The 18941-nt window shown below is 48.4% G+C and overlaps 1 protein-coding gene across 3 annotated transcripts in view; it reads left to right on the top strand.

Annotated features, from left to right (window-relative positions):
• The window catches only part of LOC123764809 (uncharacterized), a 430287-nt gene that overhangs the window by 296175 nt on the left and 115171 nt on the right, over nt 1-18941 (top strand). For 2 of the 3 annotated variants that reach the window (XM_069302648.1, XM_045752984.2), the window contains one exon: nt 3663-3833. The exons of the other annotated variant lie outside the window; for it this stretch is intronic. In XM_069302648.1, the coding sequence (XP_069158749.1) occupies nt 3663-3833 (171 nt within the window). The remainder of the gene's footprint in view (nt 1-3662; nt 3834-18941) is intronic. 3 annotated transcript variants of the gene reach the window in all.

Below are 18941 nucleotides of genomic sequence, written 5' to 3'. Positions count from 1 at the left end.
AAAGTGCATCATGAGCATCGATGTCTTCAATCCTCTCGTTCATCCTCTTCAGGTCAGTGATCTTCTTACCAAGGACCCCGTCGATGGCATTCCTTCCAAGAGGAGCTCCTAGGAGTGTGCTGTCCTCAGGGTTGGTTGTATGAATGTCAGGCAAAACAACCTATATTTGCTCTATTATGTGCTGGTTGGTGGAGGTTATTTCGCACTTAGAAGGGGTCGGGGTGAGGCCTAGGCTTGCTCCTTGCTCCTGAATTATTCTTATGTCGTCCAAGAGTGAGGCTGGGGAGCCAGCTAGTGTACCGTCATCCAAAAACCAAATGTTGAGCTCACTGGACAGGTTATCAGTGACTTCCTTGATAACTAGACAGAAAAGAAAAGGAGCAAGGGGGTCACCCTGTTGGACACCTTCTTGTGATTCAATTTCATGTTCCCCAAAAAGCAGAGTTAGATTCTTGCTGTAGCATGAGTTTATAAACGGGTAGAGGGAAAGAAAAAGGCGATGAACTGCACTGAGTACTGCATCCCTTCTAACCAGATTGAAAGCATTTTTGAAGTCCAGCTTTATCAGGGCTTTTTCATCCGTAATGTTGGCAATGTAGGCTCTAGCTGCATGAGCCGCTGCCTCACACCCTTGGGGAATGCCAAACCCAAGCTGTTTTGGCTTCAGCATGTCGGCTGCTACCTGACTAACTGCTCTAGCAGCAGCCTTAGCGACGAGACGCCGGAGTGAATTGCCCACAGCTATCGGTCTGATTCCTCCATCTTTTTTCCTCAGAGCACAGAGGGTAGCGCCAAATAAGAGAGGCCGTATGATCTCTGGTATGTTGCCAGCTAGACATGTGTTGGCGAATCTAGTTAGTTCCACCAGGAGGCCCTGTGCAATGTCTCCCAGTGCAGGGTTGAGCATTTGTTTGATGAGGTTGGGTCTTAGTCATGTGAACCCACCTGCTGATCCTGGTGGGATATATATATATATATATATATATATATATATATATATATATATATATATATATATATATATATATATATATATATATATATATATATTTATTATATATATATATATATATATAAGTATATATATATATATATATATATATATATATATATATATATATATATATATATATATATATATATGATTAATTAACACGAGAGTGAAGTATAGAACTTTAGAACACTTTCCCACCAGGAGACTCGAACCCTAGCCAGCACAGAAGCCTTCCAGCAACTGGCATAACAGGTACGGGTTAAGGGTTAACCCGTACCGTGGAGCGTGTTAAGGCGTACCTGTTATGCCAGTTGCTGGAAGGCTTCTGTGCTGGCTAGGGTTCGAGTCTCCTGGTGGGAAAGTGTTCTAAAGTTCTATATATATATATATATATATATATATATATATATATATATATATATATATATATATATATATATATATATATATATATATATATATATATATATATATATATATATATATGTCGTACCTAGTAGCCAGAACTCACTTTTCAGCCTACTATGCAAGGCCCGATTTGCCTAATAAGCCAAGTTTTCCTGAATTAATATATTTTCTCTATTTTTTTCTTATGAAATGATAAAGCTACCCATTTCCTTATGTATGAGGTCAATTTTATTTTATTGGAGTTAAAATTAACGTAGATATATGACCGAACCTAACCAACCCTACCTAACCTAACCTAACCGATCTCTATAGGTTAGGTTGGGTTTGGTAGACGAAAAAGTTAGGTTAGGTTAGGTTATGTAGGTTAGGTAGTCGAAAAATAATTAATTCGTGAAAACTTGGCTTATTAGGCAAATCGGGCCTTGCATAGTAGGCTGAGAAGGGAGTTCTGGCTACAAGGTACGACATATATATATATATATATATATGTGTGTCGTACCTAGTAGCCAGAACGCACTTCTCAGCCTACTATGCAAGGCCCGATTTGTCTAATAAGCCAAATTTTCCTGAATTAATATATTTTCTCTAATTTTTTTCTTATGAAATGATAAAGCTACCCATTTCATTATGTATGAGGTCAATTTGTTTTTATTGGAGTTAAAATTAACGTAGATATATGACCGAACCTAACCAACCCTACCTAACCTAACCTAACCTATCTTTATAGGATAGGTAAAGTTAGGTAGCCGATAAAGTTAGGTTAGGTTAGGTTAGGTAGGTTAGGTAGTCGAAAAGCAATTAATTCATGAAAACTTGGCTTATTAGGCAAATCGGGCCTTGCATAGTAGGCTGAGAAGTGCGTTCTGGCTACTAGGTACGACATATATATATATATATATATATATATATATATATATATATATATATATATATATATATATATATATATATATATATATATATATATATACATATATTTAATATTATATAAATATAAATAAATACGTGATGTATTATATTTATACACATATATCTGCACATATGTACGTATACTGTATTTTCAAAGTTACACATAATGAACACCAACATTGATGCATCAATACAACTTGTTAGAATGAAAAAAATAGTAAATAATGTGAGAAACAAGGAAAATAAATCGAGAAAGTTATTGCCGTGCAGCACCTCACCTCATTTCTAAAAAAAAAAAAAATGCAGCTTCTCTGGACCACTACAGTTAAACCACAAGAGATAGAGACTTCGTAATTAGTTTTTTGTGCTTGCTGGGTGCTAATTAACAATATCAAATGAAAACATCATTTGTTCAGGACAAATTTTTTTTTGGTGCACCACAGGAGTGTTAAATTTAACGTGTGTGCAGTGCAGGGGTTTAAGCATACCTTTTAAATGTTACTTTCTTTGTATGTACATTTTTTTTAGTTACTGCTGCATAGATAGTGTACTCCATACCAATACTAAAACATATTGGAAACCCTATATTGAAAAACACCAAGTGATCAAGTAGGCAATATGGAACTTGCTACAGCACACAGACACACACATAGCTAAAGGTAAGGAGAGGTCAGGTGGTCAAGATAATAAATGCAGAAGGGAACAGTCCCCTTTTGTTCATAAGAACTCATTCTCTATACAATGCAAAGGCAGCAATATCCCAGTCTCGAGTTTAGGGTGGAAAGACTTTGCCTGAGGGAGCAACTGAGTGATAGAGCTTAGAATTAGTTTTTATTGCTAACTTAGCACTAAATATCCTTCCAGTAATATAGTCTTGCCTTCATGAATATATATTCTGTACCACCATTAACTCTCCTCATTAAGGTTTGCATTCAGAATCTTTTGATACCACAAACTGGTGGCGAGATTGTTAAGATACTCATTATATTTTGCGCAACACCCGTCATCCAATAATTCTTTTAAAATACTGTAATTCAAAACAAAACAAAAATACTGTATACTGTATATAAATCTGTCCATCAATTAATTAATGTTATCAAAGTCGGCTCTGAGTACAGGTGCAAGTTTCTGAATCAAGTTTCTTAATATTTTTATATAAATTATTTGTTGAACTGTACTGTTATGTGTGTAGGAATGAGTTGGCCAAATGAATATTTTTTTTATTAAAATTACACAAATTCTTGGAGCTAGAATGATATTTTACTTTTAAGAATGTGCACTGTATCTTTTGTCCATTCATTGTTTTGTTATGCTCTTGTGAACAACAAATTAAACATATTTTCCAATTTAGTCTTTGTCAGTTCTGAATGATCCCAAGGATGTATACAAAGTGGCTCAAAAGGTGACACATAAGATGATCCTTCGGGAAAAAATGATAAAGGACAAGATGGGACCACAGAGTAAACCTGAGAAGCTCTATCTTCGACCCAGCTTGTTCGTCATGCTGCACGATGCTCTGAGGGTGAGTTGTGTCATGCCGAGATTTGTTTCTATGCATTTCTTAATTATTTGCATATTATAATTGTTTTGCGAGTGAATGCCTTAAATTAGTGAGTTTTAAATTCAGCAAAAGGCATTACCTGTAATTTTAATGAGGAAGCTTGCAATGTGCTAATAATATGTTTTCTAGTTGTAATTTAAATCTTGGATTTAGACATGGTGAGAGCCCTATGTAATGTGAAGCTGTAATGGCCTTTTTGGCAATTGTTAACAGAGAATAAGACTTTGTGATAAATTAATTTGGCAAGATGCATAGCAAATCTGTGGGTAATAGGAAAGGGGAATGTTTACTCCTTTAGAACTTTTAAAAGTATGCCTTTAATTGTTCAGTTTCAAGACAATTGTTAAATGGAAAATATTACTAGAAATGTTTTCCCAGTGAGTCAAATGATAATGGATTTAATTCCTGTAAGTAAAATACTCTGGTAAACTTGTTTTTTTCCTGGAGGAGCACCGGTGGCTGTCTGAAGGTATCACGCCAAGATGGTTCCCACTACTGGGTCACACCAGTAGCAGGAGTCCTATTAGGTTACTGGGGATCAGAGCCAGAACCTGGCCTTCGCACAGAGGCGCAAAGAGCAGGGGGACATATTATCATCACCCTTCACTAGAAATGCATCCAGAAAGTCTGCAAAGCATTACAGACACCTGCAAGGTTCATGTGAAACAATACGCTGAAATAGTCAAATGACACTTCAAACTATTCAGGCAAAATAAGCAATTTACCCAAACTAGCATAAAGCCATTACCATTAGTATTGACAGCCAAAACCGGATGTGGATGTATAAACACTGTCTAGTCATGCTATTTGGGTCGTCATCTGTAGCGGCAAATCCCAATGGTTCTGAATTAAGTGCCAGCTATCCTTTGGACTTTGTTCTCCAGGAGCAATTTTCTCATGCTTTTGCTCTTCAGTTTTAGTGTTTGCTTTACATGGGTGTTTTCTTCCAGGCTTTATGCGTAGACTTGGCTAATGTTGTGCTTGGAGCTGCATGCAATCAGGGTTTTCTTCCCTGGGTGAAATTACTTAAGTGTAGTTACAGGATAAGAGCTACGCTCGTGGTGTCCCGTCTTCCCAGTGCTCTTTGTCATGTAATGCTTTGAAACTTCTGACGGTTTTGGCCTCCACTATCTTTTCACTTAGCTTGTTCCAACCGTCTATCTCTCTGTCTGAAAAAAAAATTGTATTATTTTCTGTGGGGAGCCCCTTCGGCTCCCTGGAGCTATCGGGCTAATGTGTGATATATTAGACCTGGGCATTAGTTTATGGAGCCTCCCGGGGACCACAAGCCAGACCTAGCTCTCTCAGAGAGGTTTCTGGGAGCAATGGCCCTGGAAAACACCCCCCTCCCTGTCGTTGGGGTTTTCCTTATCTGCCATTGACCGGGGTTAGGCACCCAAAAAGGTAGGCATAACAAAACCAAGCCCGCATGGTAAGAAAAATACAACTAAAAACCGGAAAGAGAGACAGAACTCCCTCCAATCCCAAGGAAACAAGCAAATGTCACATTACACTGCTGCACCGCTTGTCCGTGTAGGGAAGCCCAAGACCTTCCCGTGCCGGCTACCTAGCACTGAAGTTTGCTAGATAATGTGGTCCAGGGCGGACGTCTTCTCTGGCCTTGAATTCCGAAGTGGTGTTTTGCCTTCGTGGCAAACTCTACAGTGCTGATGTGTTTGGTGGCCAGGTGCCCTTATCTGTACAGGGGCTTCATGTGCTTAGGGGCATCCTTCCCTAGGGGCCCTGTGAGTACCACCCTTGCGCACCAGGGTTCACTTCCCTGGTGCGTTCGGGAAACCATTTCCATAGGGATTTTTGCTGCTCGGCATTTAGCCCGCCCTTGGGGCCTGCTGGGGTTTTGTGGCTTTTGTTTGGCCTTGGGTAGGAAGTGGTATGGTGCTGGATGGGACATCAAGGTGTCGTGCAGCCTGCCTACCTACGCGGTGGCCAGTTCCTGTCTCCTCTAGGGACGTTGTAGTTTTGTGGGGTTTTCTTTTGTATTTATTTTTCTTGCTTGGTGGAGTTCTGCCTGGTGTGGCTATAGCTCCACTTATTATATTTTGGTGGCCCTCTGATAGGCCCTCATGATTGTAAACGTCGCAGGGGTTTCAGTGTTTTGATCTCCCTCTTGTTAACTTTGGGACATAACCGGTTTGCAACACCTTGCCTAGACTTTCCATAGCAATCGGCGTACGGGCCCTGGAAAACCACGTAGGGGCTCGGTGGACCTATGGATGCATGTAACTTTAACTAAAAGGCATCTAACTAGCTTCCGAGCTCCAGCCCGCCTCGTGCGGGTTTGAAGGTTGCTGTGTGCCCTTGTCTTAGGGTACCACTTTTGCCTCCATCATGCTGCCTCTTGGGTCAACTACATTTCTGTGGGGAGCCCCTATGGCTCCATGGAGCTTATCTGGCTAATGTATGTTATATTAGACCGGGACATTAGCTATGGAGTTCAAACCTACCAGGGACCAGTGCCAGAACCTGGCTCCTTCAGAGAGGTTTCAGGGAGCCCTGGAAGCCTCCAGGGCCAGGGCAATGGCCCTGGAAAACCCCCTTGTGGTTGGGGGTTTTCCTTATCTGCCATCGACTGGGGTTAGGCACCCAGGTAGGTAGACATAACAAAACAAACCCCACATGGTAAGAAACTTAAACAAAAAAACGAACAGAGGTAGAAACTCCCTACAATCCCAAGGAAACAAGCAAATAAGCAATTAAGACAATTTACTGCCGCGCCGGTCGTCCGTGCAGCCCTCCCCTCCCCGAGAGGGGGAAGGGGGGGGGCCAGGACCTCACCGCGCAGGCTGCCTTCAGTTTGTAAGCTAGTGTAAGACCGGGACAGACGCTTCTCTACCTCAAATTCCTGGGTGGTGTTTTGCCTTGTGTGGCGTTCTCTGCTGTCTTAGTGTGTTGTGTGGTTCGCCAGGAGTATTTCATCAGCGCCAGGGCCTGCATGCGCTTAGGGGCTTCCTTCCGTAAGCGCCCTGTGAGTACTACCCATGCGTGTCAGGGTTATCTCCCCTGGGGCGTTCGGGATCCGCTCCCGTAGAGGTTCTTGCTGCTTGGCATTTGCCTTGCCCTTGGGGTTAGCTGGGTCTTGGGCTCCATTGTTTGGCCTTGGGTAGAGAATGATGTTGTGCTGGTTAGGGCGTCAAGGTATTGCGCGTCCTGCCACCTAAGCGGCGACTGGTTCCTGTTGCCTCTGGGGACAGTGTACTTTTGGGATTTTTTCTTTTTTGTTTTGTTTTTGTTTGCCTGGTGGGGGTTCTGCCTAGTGGGACTATAGTTCCCCTGATACTGTTTTGGTGGCTTTCTGCTAAGGCCCCCGTGCTTGTACACGTCTCAGGAGTTTTCAGTGTTATCATCTACCCCTTGTTAGTTTTTTTTTTAACCGGTTAGCAACACCTTGCCCGGGCTTTCCGTAGTTGTTACCCTACGGGCCCTGGAAACCCCTGTCGGGGCTCGGTGTACCCATGGATGCGTCTCCCGAGTTCCAGCCTGCCTTGTGTGGGTTTGAAGGATGCTGTGTTCCCTTGTCTCAGGGTGACAGTCACCTGTTTTGCCTCCGTCATGCTGCCTGTTGGGTCAACGACACTTTTAACCCGGAGTGTTGTAAGTCGTGTTCTCTGCTTGTGCTCCAGTTTTACTGAAGATGTTCCTGTTAGGGTACAGGCAGCATCAGCGTTGCATGTTAGGTTTAGGTTACTGCAATGCGCTAGGTTGGTTTCACACCCGTTTGCCCCGAGGCTGCCCCGTTTTGGTTTTTGGGACTCGGACCTGTAGGCGTTAGTTGTTTCGACTTTGGCTCCTTCAGCAGTGCCTGGTCCTTCCGCGCTCCTGTGATTCATCCTGCACCTCCCCCTCTTGTGTCAGGCTCCTAAACGTCTTAGTGTTTCGTATTCTTCACAGGGTTTAGTTGGCAATGAGGCTCGGGCGGCTTCAGGGGCTGCAGAGACGGAGGCATTTGAGCCGGTTCCTCCTGCCGAGGCTTCTGGGTCCCACCAGCAGACCCCCTTCTTGTCTTCCTCTCCCCTGGACTCTTCCTTTTCTTCAGGAGTAGAGGGTTTGGAAGACGGCTCTGCCCCAGGTTCCTACGTGGGGAATCTTGAGGCTGGGAAGGAGTCGGAGTTTGTGGGGGCCCCTTACCATGTGGGGCTGGGAAGGAGTTTGACCCCGCTTGGGTGCTTTTGCCTTCCTCACAGGGCTTATTGTTGCAGGGGGAGGGGTCTTCTTACCCCACTTCCCTGTATGAGTATGATTTGGGTTCAGTTCCGGGGCTCCTTTGTGTACCTCGGCTCCATCTTCCCAGAGGTTTTCTACTTCCCGTATCTCCGTGAAAGAGGCTCGAGAGGCTCTTGCTGCATACCTCTTGCGAGACCCTGTTTATGCCTCTGTGATGGATCCGTCCTTGTTTGAGTTCGGTTCTTCTACCTACTTTTGGGTGTGTTTGGAGGTTCCGGAGTCTTCCTGACTGGCAGACTGCCCTTTTTTTTTCGTTGGGGGCGTGGCATGGGTTCTGTTCTGAAACCCACACGCTTGATTGGCGTGAAACTTCTACATTTCTGCAGGTTTACCGGGGGGGGGGGGAGGGGCGAGTTTGAGCACCTTAATGCATGCTTGTTCGCCCCCATGCTTTCTTGGGATGTTGGCCTTTTCCAGCTTCACGTGCAGGTTCCTCTTCTTTCGGCTTCGTTGGTTGTGGAGGATTTGTGCGCTCGTGGACATTTTGGCTTCAGTCTTACGTTTCTTTTCCCTTCTAAAGCTGCCGTCTGCCTGGCTTGAGGAGGATGTGGGAGCGTTGAGTGAAGGGCCTTCGTCTGGGGCGCTGACTTCGGCAGCTAAGGTGTCGGCTGCACTGTTGAAACTCTTTGCGCCAATCCTGAAGGAAACGGTGTCTCTGTTTTTTGCTTATTGCCTCGTGTTCCATCAGACTGTGCTCGCCCTCTCTTTAGAATCCGCTTTGGCCATGGCTCTTAGGTTCTCGTCTCCGTTTTGTCCTTTACTGTTTGCAAACGCTGCAGTCTCGCAGTTTCTGCAAGCGGCTTTGTCTAGTTGTCATCCTATGTCGGAATTGTTAGTTCTCTGGGGTGGTCGTTCTCGACAGTCTCGTAGGGGTCGTGCCAGGGTTCCGGGTTCCATTGGTCGAAGTGGGCCATTGGTGCCAGTTTCTGATCTGACGTTACCTTTGGTTCTGGCATCGTCTAGTCGGCGTGGTGTTCGCCCTGTTCGACGTTTGGGTTCTCGTAAAGGGCGTCGGCCCTTTCGCAGTTCGCCCTATTGACGGGGCAATAGGGGGGAGGCTCGCTTTGTTTGCCCATGCTTGGTCCCACGATTTGTGGGCCTTTTTGGTCGTGTCATCCGACCTGAGGTGGCCTGTCCTCCTTTGGGGGGTTTGGGGCTAACAGGGCAGGTTTCTTCTCCTGCGCTTCATAAAGTCAAATTGGAGTGGGTGCGCTTGGGTGTAGTTGAAACGACCCCGTCCCTCAGGTGGGTTTCCCGTCTGTTTCCAGTGCCGAAACGGGACTGTGTGGATATGAGGTTCATTCTGGATTTGTCCCATCTGAGTCCCTGGATTCCTTGCCCCTCCTTTCGGATGACTACTGTCTCATGTCCAGCTTCTGTTGGAGCTGGGTGCATGGATGGTGTCCCTGGACCTCAAGGACGCTTTTTGTCACGTTCCTATTCATCCGGGGTTCAGGGACTGGTTAGGTTTCGTGGTGGGGCGCAATGCTTACCGCTTTCGCTGCCTATCTTTTGGCTTGAATCTGGTACTTCGTCTTTTCACGTATCTGACCCGGGTTGCAGTGACCCATTTACGTCTTCTAAGGATTCGGGTTTTGAATCGGGGACGCCCCTTCCGCTTCTCTCGCGATCGTTGGGTTCATCCTCCGGGGGCCTTGTGTCGGTTGCTGCATCACTGGCTTCCTCTTCAGTGTTTTCGGGGTTTGGTGCCTTGGCGCCATCCCGAGCCTTCGCTCGATGTGTTCACAGATGCGTCGTCTCTCGGCTGGGGCTTTGTGACCAGTGCTCACCAGGCCGAATAGTGATGGTGGTGTCCGTCTTTCCGTCGGGGCTCACAGCCCGGTTCGGGAGTTCGCAGCAGTCTGGTTCATTCTTCAGAGGGTTCGGGTGATCGGGGATCGACCATCAAGGTTCCATTCAAACTGTTCTCCGTTGGTTCATTGTCTGAACTGTAGGGGTTCTCTTCAGTCCTTAACTCTTTGGGGTTGGTCCCTTCGAGTGGTTTGACTGCTGGATTCTCGGGGTTTGGCTCTCCATGCGGTTAATATTCGGGGAGTGTCCAACGTCCTGGTGGACGGCCTGTCTTGCTTCATTCTCCTGTCCATGGAATGGACGGTCGATGACGACTCGTTTCGTTGGATCTGCCAGATGTACGGACTCCCAGACAAGGACCTCTTTGCATCGGCGTGGTCTCGGCATCTCCCAGTCTATATGACGCCCTTTCCCTACTTCAAGGCGTTCGCTGTGGATGCCTTTCGGCAGGACTGGTCGAGGTGCGGTTACCTGTACCTCTTCCCCCTGGTCCAGCTGTTACTTCGGGTTCTGGCTCGGTTGGAGACCTTCCCAGGGAGAGTAGTCCTTGTTGCTCCTTGGTGGCCAGCGCAGCCTTGGTTTCCGGTGCTATTTGCTCAATGTCAGAAACTGGGGCGATTCCCGTGGCTCCGCCTTTTTCAGCAAGTCGGACCGGTCCGGTATGGGGCTGGTTCAAATTTCTGCTTTGCTCTTCGCCTCTGGTCTTTTTGACGCTGTTATATCACCATTTGTATGGTTATCAGGTGGCTTTGTTGATGGTGTCCCACCTGAGAGCTTCGTCTCGGCGACAGTATGAAGTTTCCTGGCATTCATTTCGCCATTTTCTTAGTAGGTGAAAGTCATTCGTCTTAGTCTTAGTCTTTCCTACTAACCTCTTAGTAGGTTGCCTTCTCTTTCAGATCGGGTTGTTTTGTCCTTTCTAGGCTTTTTCAGAACCGTCATTTGATGCCTAATACTGTTGTTTCGTATCGAGCGGCACTGGCGGAGCCGCTCCAGCTAGTGTTCGGGGTGGATGTCACATCTGTCCCATTCCTTAAGCTTTTGCATGCTATGTTTCACCTCCAGCCTGCTCATGTGCCGCCTGAGTTGTCTTGGTCCTTGGACAGGGTGCTCTCCTATCTTTCCTTTTCTCGGTTTGTGGTGGCCCGTTCGGTTCAAGATGGTTTTCCCAAGGGTTTGTTTTTGTTGGCATTGGCGTCTGGGGGTCGGGTAGGGAAGCTTCATGCTCTCCTCCAGTGCAGGGGGTTTCTACTCTTTTGGTCCTGGGGTAGGTTTGTACATTTGCAGCGTTTTCCATCTTTTCTTTCGAAGAACAAGACGGCTGCCTTCCAGAGGGGTCCGTGGGTCATTGATGCTTGGTTGGTTCGGCCGGGGGTGCAACATCTGTTGTGTCCGGTGGCGGCTCTTCGCCATTACCTGTGCACCTCAGCTGGAGTGGCTTTGGGTTGATCCGGTTTCCCTCAGTCCCTGTTCCAGGGCTCTGGTCTCCCAGGTTGTCCGCAGAGTTATTAAGTCTTTCCAGCCTGCGGTCTATTCATTTGCCCATGACATTTGGAAGTTTGCAGCTTTGGCTGCCGTGTTTGGTAACATGTCTTGGGCTCATATTCGGGCGCGTGGATTTTGGAAGTCGAATAGGGTCTTGGCCGCACGTTATTTGGTAAACGTGCCTGCTCCTCTGCATTCCTGTGTTGCTTTGGGTCGCAGGTTGCAGCCAGTTGTCTCGACCTATTTTCGTTCTCTTTGGGTGTGTAGCTCCAGGGAGCCGTAGGGGCTCCCCACAGAAAAACAGCGTTGAATGTAATGAAATGTCATTTTCTGGGTGAGCCCCGGAGGCTCCCAGGCAACCTTCCCTCCCCACCGGTCGGCGTTTTTTTCGCGTTGGTTGAAGCCTAGTTTCCGAATTGAAGGCAGCCGGTGGGTGAGGTCCGGGCCCACCCCCCTCCCCCTCTCGGGGTGGGGAGGTCTAGCTGCACGGACGACCGGCGCGGCAGTAAATTGTGATAATTGCTTGTTTGCTTGTTTCCTTGGGATTGTAAGGAGTTTCTCCCTTTGTTCGTTTTTTGTTTTAGTTTCTTACCATGTGGAGTTTTTGTTATTCCTAAATTTCTGGGTGCCTAACCCCGGTCGATGGCAGATAAGGAAAACCCCCAACCAATAGGGGGGGGGGTTCCAGGGCCATTGCTTCCGGAAACCTCTCTGAAGAGGCCAGGTTCTGGCACTGGTCCCTGGTAGGTCTGACCTCCATAGCTAATGTCCCGGTCTAATATAACATACATTAGCCCGATAAGCTCCAGGGAGTGTCCGGAGCTCACTCAGAAAATGGCATTTCATTACATTCAACGCTGGTTTTTTGACCCCCAAGTCTTGCAAGTCGTGTTCTCGGCTTGTTCTCCAGTACTATTCTGATGACATTACTATTAGAGTACAGGCAGCATCCGCATTGCATGCTAGGTCTAGGTTGCTTCAACGCGCTAGATTAGTTTCTTACATGGATGCCCCGGGGCTGCCCCATTTTGGTTAGGCATTGTTCGCCCTTCTCCCTGTTCCCGGCTCCAAACCGTCTTCGGGTTCAGGTCAGGGCGGGGTTTAGTTGGCGATGAGATTCGGGCAGCTTCTGGGGCTGCCCCATTTAGGTTGGGGACGGAGGCATTCAAGCCTGCTCCTTCTGCCAAGGCTCCTGGGTTTTTCCAGCTTTTCTTTGCTGCCTTTTTTTCAAGGGAGGAAGGTGTGGAGGACGGCTCTGCCCTGGGGCATCTGTCGCAGGTTTCAGGGGCTGTGGTTTTGTAGGAGCTCACTAGCAGTTCTGGAGCTGCTTGCCCCTGCTTGGGGTTTCTGCCTTCTGGGCATTTTTGTTTTGTTGTCCCTCTCATCTGCTTTATCATCCCACATTTGCTGGCATGTTTTCGGATCTCTTGCATCAGCCATGTCTCCTTTTGTTTTAGTGGTCATTTTCTTTACGGCAGGTCGCTTCTCCGCCTGGCCACTAAGACGGGTGCTGTGGTTTGTTTGTTTACATGTGCCTGGGAGTGTGCGCTCACGTTTTAGGGCGTTTTTTTTGCCTCTCTCGGAGGTTATATCCTCCCGTTGCCATTTATTTTTGTTTTTCTTCTAGGGCGTTCTGCCCTTCCCCTGTTCCTCTAGAAACATTTGAGTGTTGATTTTTTCAGCAGATTTTATGTTTTCTGTCTGTGTTTGGGTCTAGACTCTGGGGTTTGGGTCCAGTATCCCTGGCTGCTTGCTATACTTACTCCCACGCCTTTTGTCCCTCGGTTTTCAGTCCGTTTCTGACTATTTCAAAGGGGGGTTCAGTCTGGGTGATGTCTTTTACCCTTCCTTTCTGTGGTGCATTTCATACAGCAAATATGGTTGTTTGGGCTCCCCTTGGTTCGATTCCGGGTTCCTTTAGGCTCTTCGGTTAGGTTTCGAAGGTTTTTCCCTCTCGGGTCCCCTTTGGGGGTTCTGGAGGCCCTTGATTACCACCTGTGCACCTCGGTCCTTCCTCTTCTGGAGTTCTGGGGTCTTCCTGGCCTGCAGACTTCTCTTCTTGGGTCTTGGCACGTGTTTTGTGATTGTACCGGGGCTTTGGCTCTTGTTGTCGAGGTGGGCCTTTGGTACAGCTTTTCTGTTGGTGCATCCTCTGGTGCCTCCTCCGTCTAGCTGGTGCGGTGCTCACTCTGCTCGCCAGTTGGCTTCTTGCCTTTTTTTCTCTCGGAAGGGGCACTGGTCTCTTAGCTGTTGATGGGGCAATGGGGGTGGGGGGGGGGTCGCTCTGTTTCCTCGTGATTGATCCCACGAATCATGGGAGTTTCTGTGGGGAGCCTCTACAGCTCCCTGGAGCTTATCAGGCTAATATGTTTGATATTAAACTGGGATATTAGCTATGGAGTTTGAACCTACCAGAGGCCACGAGCCAGAACCTGGCCCCTTTAGAGAGATTTCAGGGAGCAATGATCCTGGAAAACCCTCTTGTGGTTGTGGGTTTTCCTTATCTGCCATCGACCGGGGTTAGGCACCCAGGAAGGTAGGCATAACAAAACAAACACCGCATGGTAAGAAACTAATAAAAAAAACGAACAGAGAGGTAGAACTCCCTTCAATCCCAAGGAAACAAGCAAATGTCACACTCTGCTGCTGTGCCACTCGTCCGCAGAGCACTCCCCTCCTCGAGAGGGGGGAGGGGGGGCCCCGAACCTCACCGCGCTAGCTGCTAGCATTCCAGTTCGTAAGCTAATGTCAATCGGGACAGTCGCTTCTCTGCCCTCAGTTTCCTTGGCGGTGTTTGTCTCCGTGGCGTTCACTGTTGTGTTATTGTGCCGTCATGCTGCCTGTTGGGTCACAGACACCTTGACCCAGAGTCTTGCGAGTTCGCTGCCTGTTCTCCAGTACTATTCTGATGATATTACTGTTAGAGTACAGGCGGCATCCACGTTGCATGCTCGATTTAGGTTGCTGCAACGTGCTAGATTGGTTTCCCACCCAGATTCCCCGGGGCTGCCCCGTTTTGGTTAGGTGTTGTTCGCCCTCTCCCCTCCCTGTTCCCGACTTCAGACCATCTGCGGGTTTCGGGGTCGGGGCGAGGGTTTAGTTGGTGCCGAGACTCGGACGACTTTGGGGGCTTCCCCCGTTCAGGTTGGGGACGGAGGCTTTCGAGCCTGCTCCTGGGTTTTCTGTTTTCTGGGCTAGGGATCTTCGTCCCTCTCGTTTGTTTACTTCCCACATTCGCTGGTGTGTTTTCGTATCTATTGCGTCGGTCACGGCTCCATTTTCTGGTGGCCATTTTCTTTCTGCGGGTTTATTCCCTGCCTGGCCACCGAGGTGACCCTGCGGTTTGGTTACCTGTGCCTGGGTGTGCGAGCTCGTGTTTTAGGGGCGTTTTTCACCTCCTTCAGGGGTTTTGTTCTCCTGTTGCAGTTTCTTTGCTTTTTCTAAGGCGTTCTGCCCTTCTGGGAACGCTTGGGTGTTGATTTTACCCCGGCTTTGCATTTTCTGTCTGTTTGGGTCTGGGCCCTTGGGTTTGGGCCCAGTGCCCCTGTCAGTTTATGCTTGCTCCCACACCTTGTGTCCCTCGGTTTTCGGTTCGTTTTGCTGTTTCATTAGAGGTTGTGTCTCGGTGCTGTGCTCTACCCTCTCTGTGGTGCAATTCTGCCAGCAAATGTGGTGGTTTGGACTCCTCCAGGTTCGATTCCGGGTTCCTTTGGGCTCTTTGGTTTTGTTCTAGAGGTTTCTTTCTCTTGGGCTCCCTTTGAGGGTTCAGGAGGCCTTTGGTTACCTCGTGTGTGACCTGGTTCTGCTTTCTGGGGTTCCTGGGTCTTCCTGGCTTGCAGACTGCTCTTTTTGTCTTGGCATGTGTTATGGTCTCGACAACAAAAACCAAGGCCAGGGCCTTGGTTTTTGTTGTCGAGGTGGGCTTTTTAGTGCGGCATTTGTGCTCTCTTCAGGCCTTCTTAGTCTGGCTGGCACGGTGCTCTGCCCGCCAGTTGGCTGCTTGTCTTTCTTTTATTTGTTTTTATTTTCACTTATATATATCAAAAAATTCTTTCAGAAGGGGCTCCGATCCCTTCACTGTTGATGGGTAAGTCTGTACTTCGTCGTGCTTGTCTACCCACTGGGTCAGGTTTAGCTTCGGCGTCTGTTGTGGTTCCTTCGGGGACTCCTTTCTGCCTCTCTCGCGATCACTGGGCTTGTTCTCCGGAGAGCCTTGCGTCACTGGCTTCCTCTTCGACTGTCCGGCTCCATTCGGACTGTTCCTCCAGTGGTTCCTTGCCAGAACCGTGGGTGTTCCCTTCGGTCTGGTCCTTTAGGGCTGGTCCCTTCATGTGGCTCGCCTGCTGGCTTCTCGGGGCTTGGCTTTCCATGCAGTTCATATCCGGTGTGTACAACGTCATGGCGGACGGCCTGTCTCGGTTCATTCTCCTGTCCCCAGACTGAACGCTGCCAACTCGTTCTGTTGGCTCTGCCGGACGTCCCGTCTCCCAGAGGTGTTTCTTTTCGCATTGGCGTGTTCTCAGTGTCTCCATACCTGTGGCGCTCTTCCCGGACTAAGAGGCTTTCGCAGTGGTCTCCTTTCAGCAGGACTGGTTGAGGTGGGGGTTCCCTGTTCCTCTTCCACCCGGTCCCGCTGTGGCTTCGGGTTCTGGCTCGGTTGGAGTCCTTCCCAGGGAGAGTCTTCCTTGTAGTCCATTGGGGATCGGCCCAGCCTTGGTTTCAGGTGCTTGCTAGATGTCCGAACCCTGTGTGTTTTTTCCTGCAGCTCCACCTCTTTCCGTGGGTCAGCCCTGTTTGATGCATGACTGGTTCGGTCTTCTCCTCAGGCCTTCATGTCTGGTCTATTGACGTGGGGGTATCACCATTTGTTTGGTGATCGGGTGGTTTCGTTGGTGTCCCACCTGAGAGTTTCGTCTCGACGACAGTATGCAGTTTCCTGGCTTTCGCCGTTTTCTCTCTTCGTAGGTTGCCTTCTCTTTCGGATTGGGTTGTCTTGTCCTTTCTTTCTTAGTTTTTTTCAGGACCATCATTTGCTGTCCACTACTGTCGCCTTGTACTGTGCGGCGCTGGCAGAACCGCTCCAGCTTGCGGTCAGGGTGGATGTCTCCTCTGCCCTGTTCCGTATGCTTTCTCATGCTTTGTTTCACCTCTGGCCAGCTGACGCGCCGCCTGAGCAGTCCTGGTCCTTGGACTGGGTGCTCTCCTGTCTTTCTTCTCCTCGGTTTGTGGTGGCCCCTTCGGTTCAGGATTTTCCGAGGCTCTGTTTTTGTTGGCGTTGGCCTCTAGAGGTCAGGTCGGGGAGCTTCATGCTCTCCTCCGGAGCATGGGTTTCTGCTATCTTGTTCTGGTAGTCGGTTTTGTTCGTTTGCAGCCCTCTCCTTCTTTTCTGGCGATGGACGAGGGGGCTGCTTTTCGATGGGGTCTTTCGGTCGTTGTTTGGTTGGTCGGGCTGGGGGTGCATCTTGTGTAATGTCCACTTCCGGCTCTCGGCTGTTCTCTGCACGCTTCGGCTCCGGATGGTTGGGGTCGTGCTTTGGGTTGATCTAGGTTCTCTTGTTTCCTGTTCCTGGACTCTAGTCTCCCAGTTCGTCCACAGTGTTCTTAAGTCTAGCCAGTCTGCAGTCTATCCTCATGCACATGACGTTAGGAGGTTAGTTGCCTTTGTGGCCATATTTGGCTACATGTCCTGGGCTGTTATTCGGATGCAGGGTTTTATGGATTAGACAGGGTCCTGACCATCCGTTTTGGTGTGTGCTTGCTCCTTGATGTTCCTGTGTTGCATTGGGTAGCAGGCTGTGGCTAGTTGTCTCGACTTCGCATTGAGAAGTTTGTGGTGGCCGCCTCCCGGGTAGGTCCCCTTTTGTCTTTATCTTTGGGTATGTAGCTCCAGGGAGCCATAGGGGCTCCCCACAGAAAACCAGCATTGAATGTATTGAAACGTCATTTTTTGGGAAAACCCCAGAGGCTCCCTGGCAACTTTCCCTCCCACCGGTTGGCAGTTTTTCGCATTGTTTGAGGCTTAGCTTCCGAGCTGGAATGTTATGCAGCCGGTGCGGTGAGGTCTGGGTTTCCCCTCTCGGGGAGGGGAGGGCAGCGTGGACGAGCGGCGTGGCAATAGAGTGTGACATTTGTTTGTTTATTTGTTTCCTTGGGATTGAAGCGAGTTCTACCTCTCTGTTCGGTTTTTGTTGTTAGTTTCTTACCACGTGGGGTTTGTTTTCTTATGCCTATCTTTCTGGGTGCCTAACCCCAGTTGATGGCAGATAAGGAAAGCCCCCAACCACAAGGGGGGGTTTTCCAGGGCAATTGCTCCCTGAAACCTCTCTGAAGGGGCCAGGTTCTAGCTCATGGTCCCTGGTAGGTCCTATCTTCATAGCTAATGTCCTGGTCTAATATAAAACACATTAGCCTGATAAGCTCCAGGGAGCCTCTGGGGCTCACCCAGAAAATGGCGTTTCATTACATTCAATGCTCGTTTTTTGGTCATGTCATCCAGCCTGTGGTGGCATTGGGCAGCTCCTTCCCCTTCTGGGGATTTCGGGGCTGGCGAGGCAGACTTCTTCCTCTGCGCTTTGTCAGGTCATCTCAGAGTGGGTGCGCTCGGGTGTATTCGAAACGACCCCCATCCCTCAGGTGGGTTTCCAGCCTGTTTCCAGTGCCGAAACAGGACTCTGCAGATCTGAGGTTCTTTCTGGACTTGTCCTGTCTGAACCCCTGGATTCCTTGACCCTCCTTTCAGATGGTCACTCTGTCCCAGGCCCAACTTCTTTTAGAGCTATGTGCCTGCATGGTGTCCTTGGTCCTCATGGACGCTTACTAGCACACTCCTATTCATCAGATGTTCAGGGACTGTGGTTTGATTTCATGGTGGGGCGTCAGGCTTACCACTTTCGTTGCCTTCCTTTTGGCTTGAATCTGGCACCTCGCATATTCACGCATCTTACCTGCTTTGTGGTGACCCATCTGCTTCTGCTAGGGGTTCGGGTCCTGGCCTACCTCGACGACTGGCTGGTGTGGGCGCTCCCAGTTGGTCCGCTTGTCTGCTCGCCAGGAGTGTGGTTCTTTCCTAGCTCACCAGGTTCGGGTTTCTGGGGAACTAGAGGAAGTCCCGTCTGGTTCTGTCCCAGGTTCGGACCTGACTGGGTCTTGTTTGGGACTCTCGGATCTCTTCCATGTCTCTCCCTCCGGAGGAGAGATGTGATTGCTGACCTGTGGCATGTGTGGGAAAAACCTGCTGGGATTGATATGAGAGGAGACTACCAGGGACTTGTACTGTACTAAATTAAAAATTACTATCTGCAATTAATTCAACTAAAGTCTCTAGCTATGGTCATAAATCCTAGCTCCTCTTTTCCTAATGACAGATTGTGGGCTGTAAGGGACAGGTTGGGTGAATGAATTAGTTGATAGGTTGATTGAAGATCCACCAGCATCCATGCAGTCCACCTGCAGACAAGTATCTCACATTAACTTGTATTTTTTTTATACAAGGATAAGATTTTAATAAATTCAGTTCTATGACTGAACACT

Source organism: Procambarus clarkii, chromosome 48 (genome assembly GCF_040958095.1).
Source record: "Procambarus clarkii isolate CNS0578487 chromosome 48, FALCON_Pclarkii_2.0, whole genome shotgun sequence".
Classification (NCBI taxonomy): Eukaryota; Metazoa; Arthropoda; class Malacostraca; order Decapoda; family Cambaridae; genus Procambarus; species Procambarus clarkii.
The sequence above is the reverse complement of the archived record's forward strand: the minus strand, read 5'-3'. Positions and strand labels throughout refer to the sequence as shown.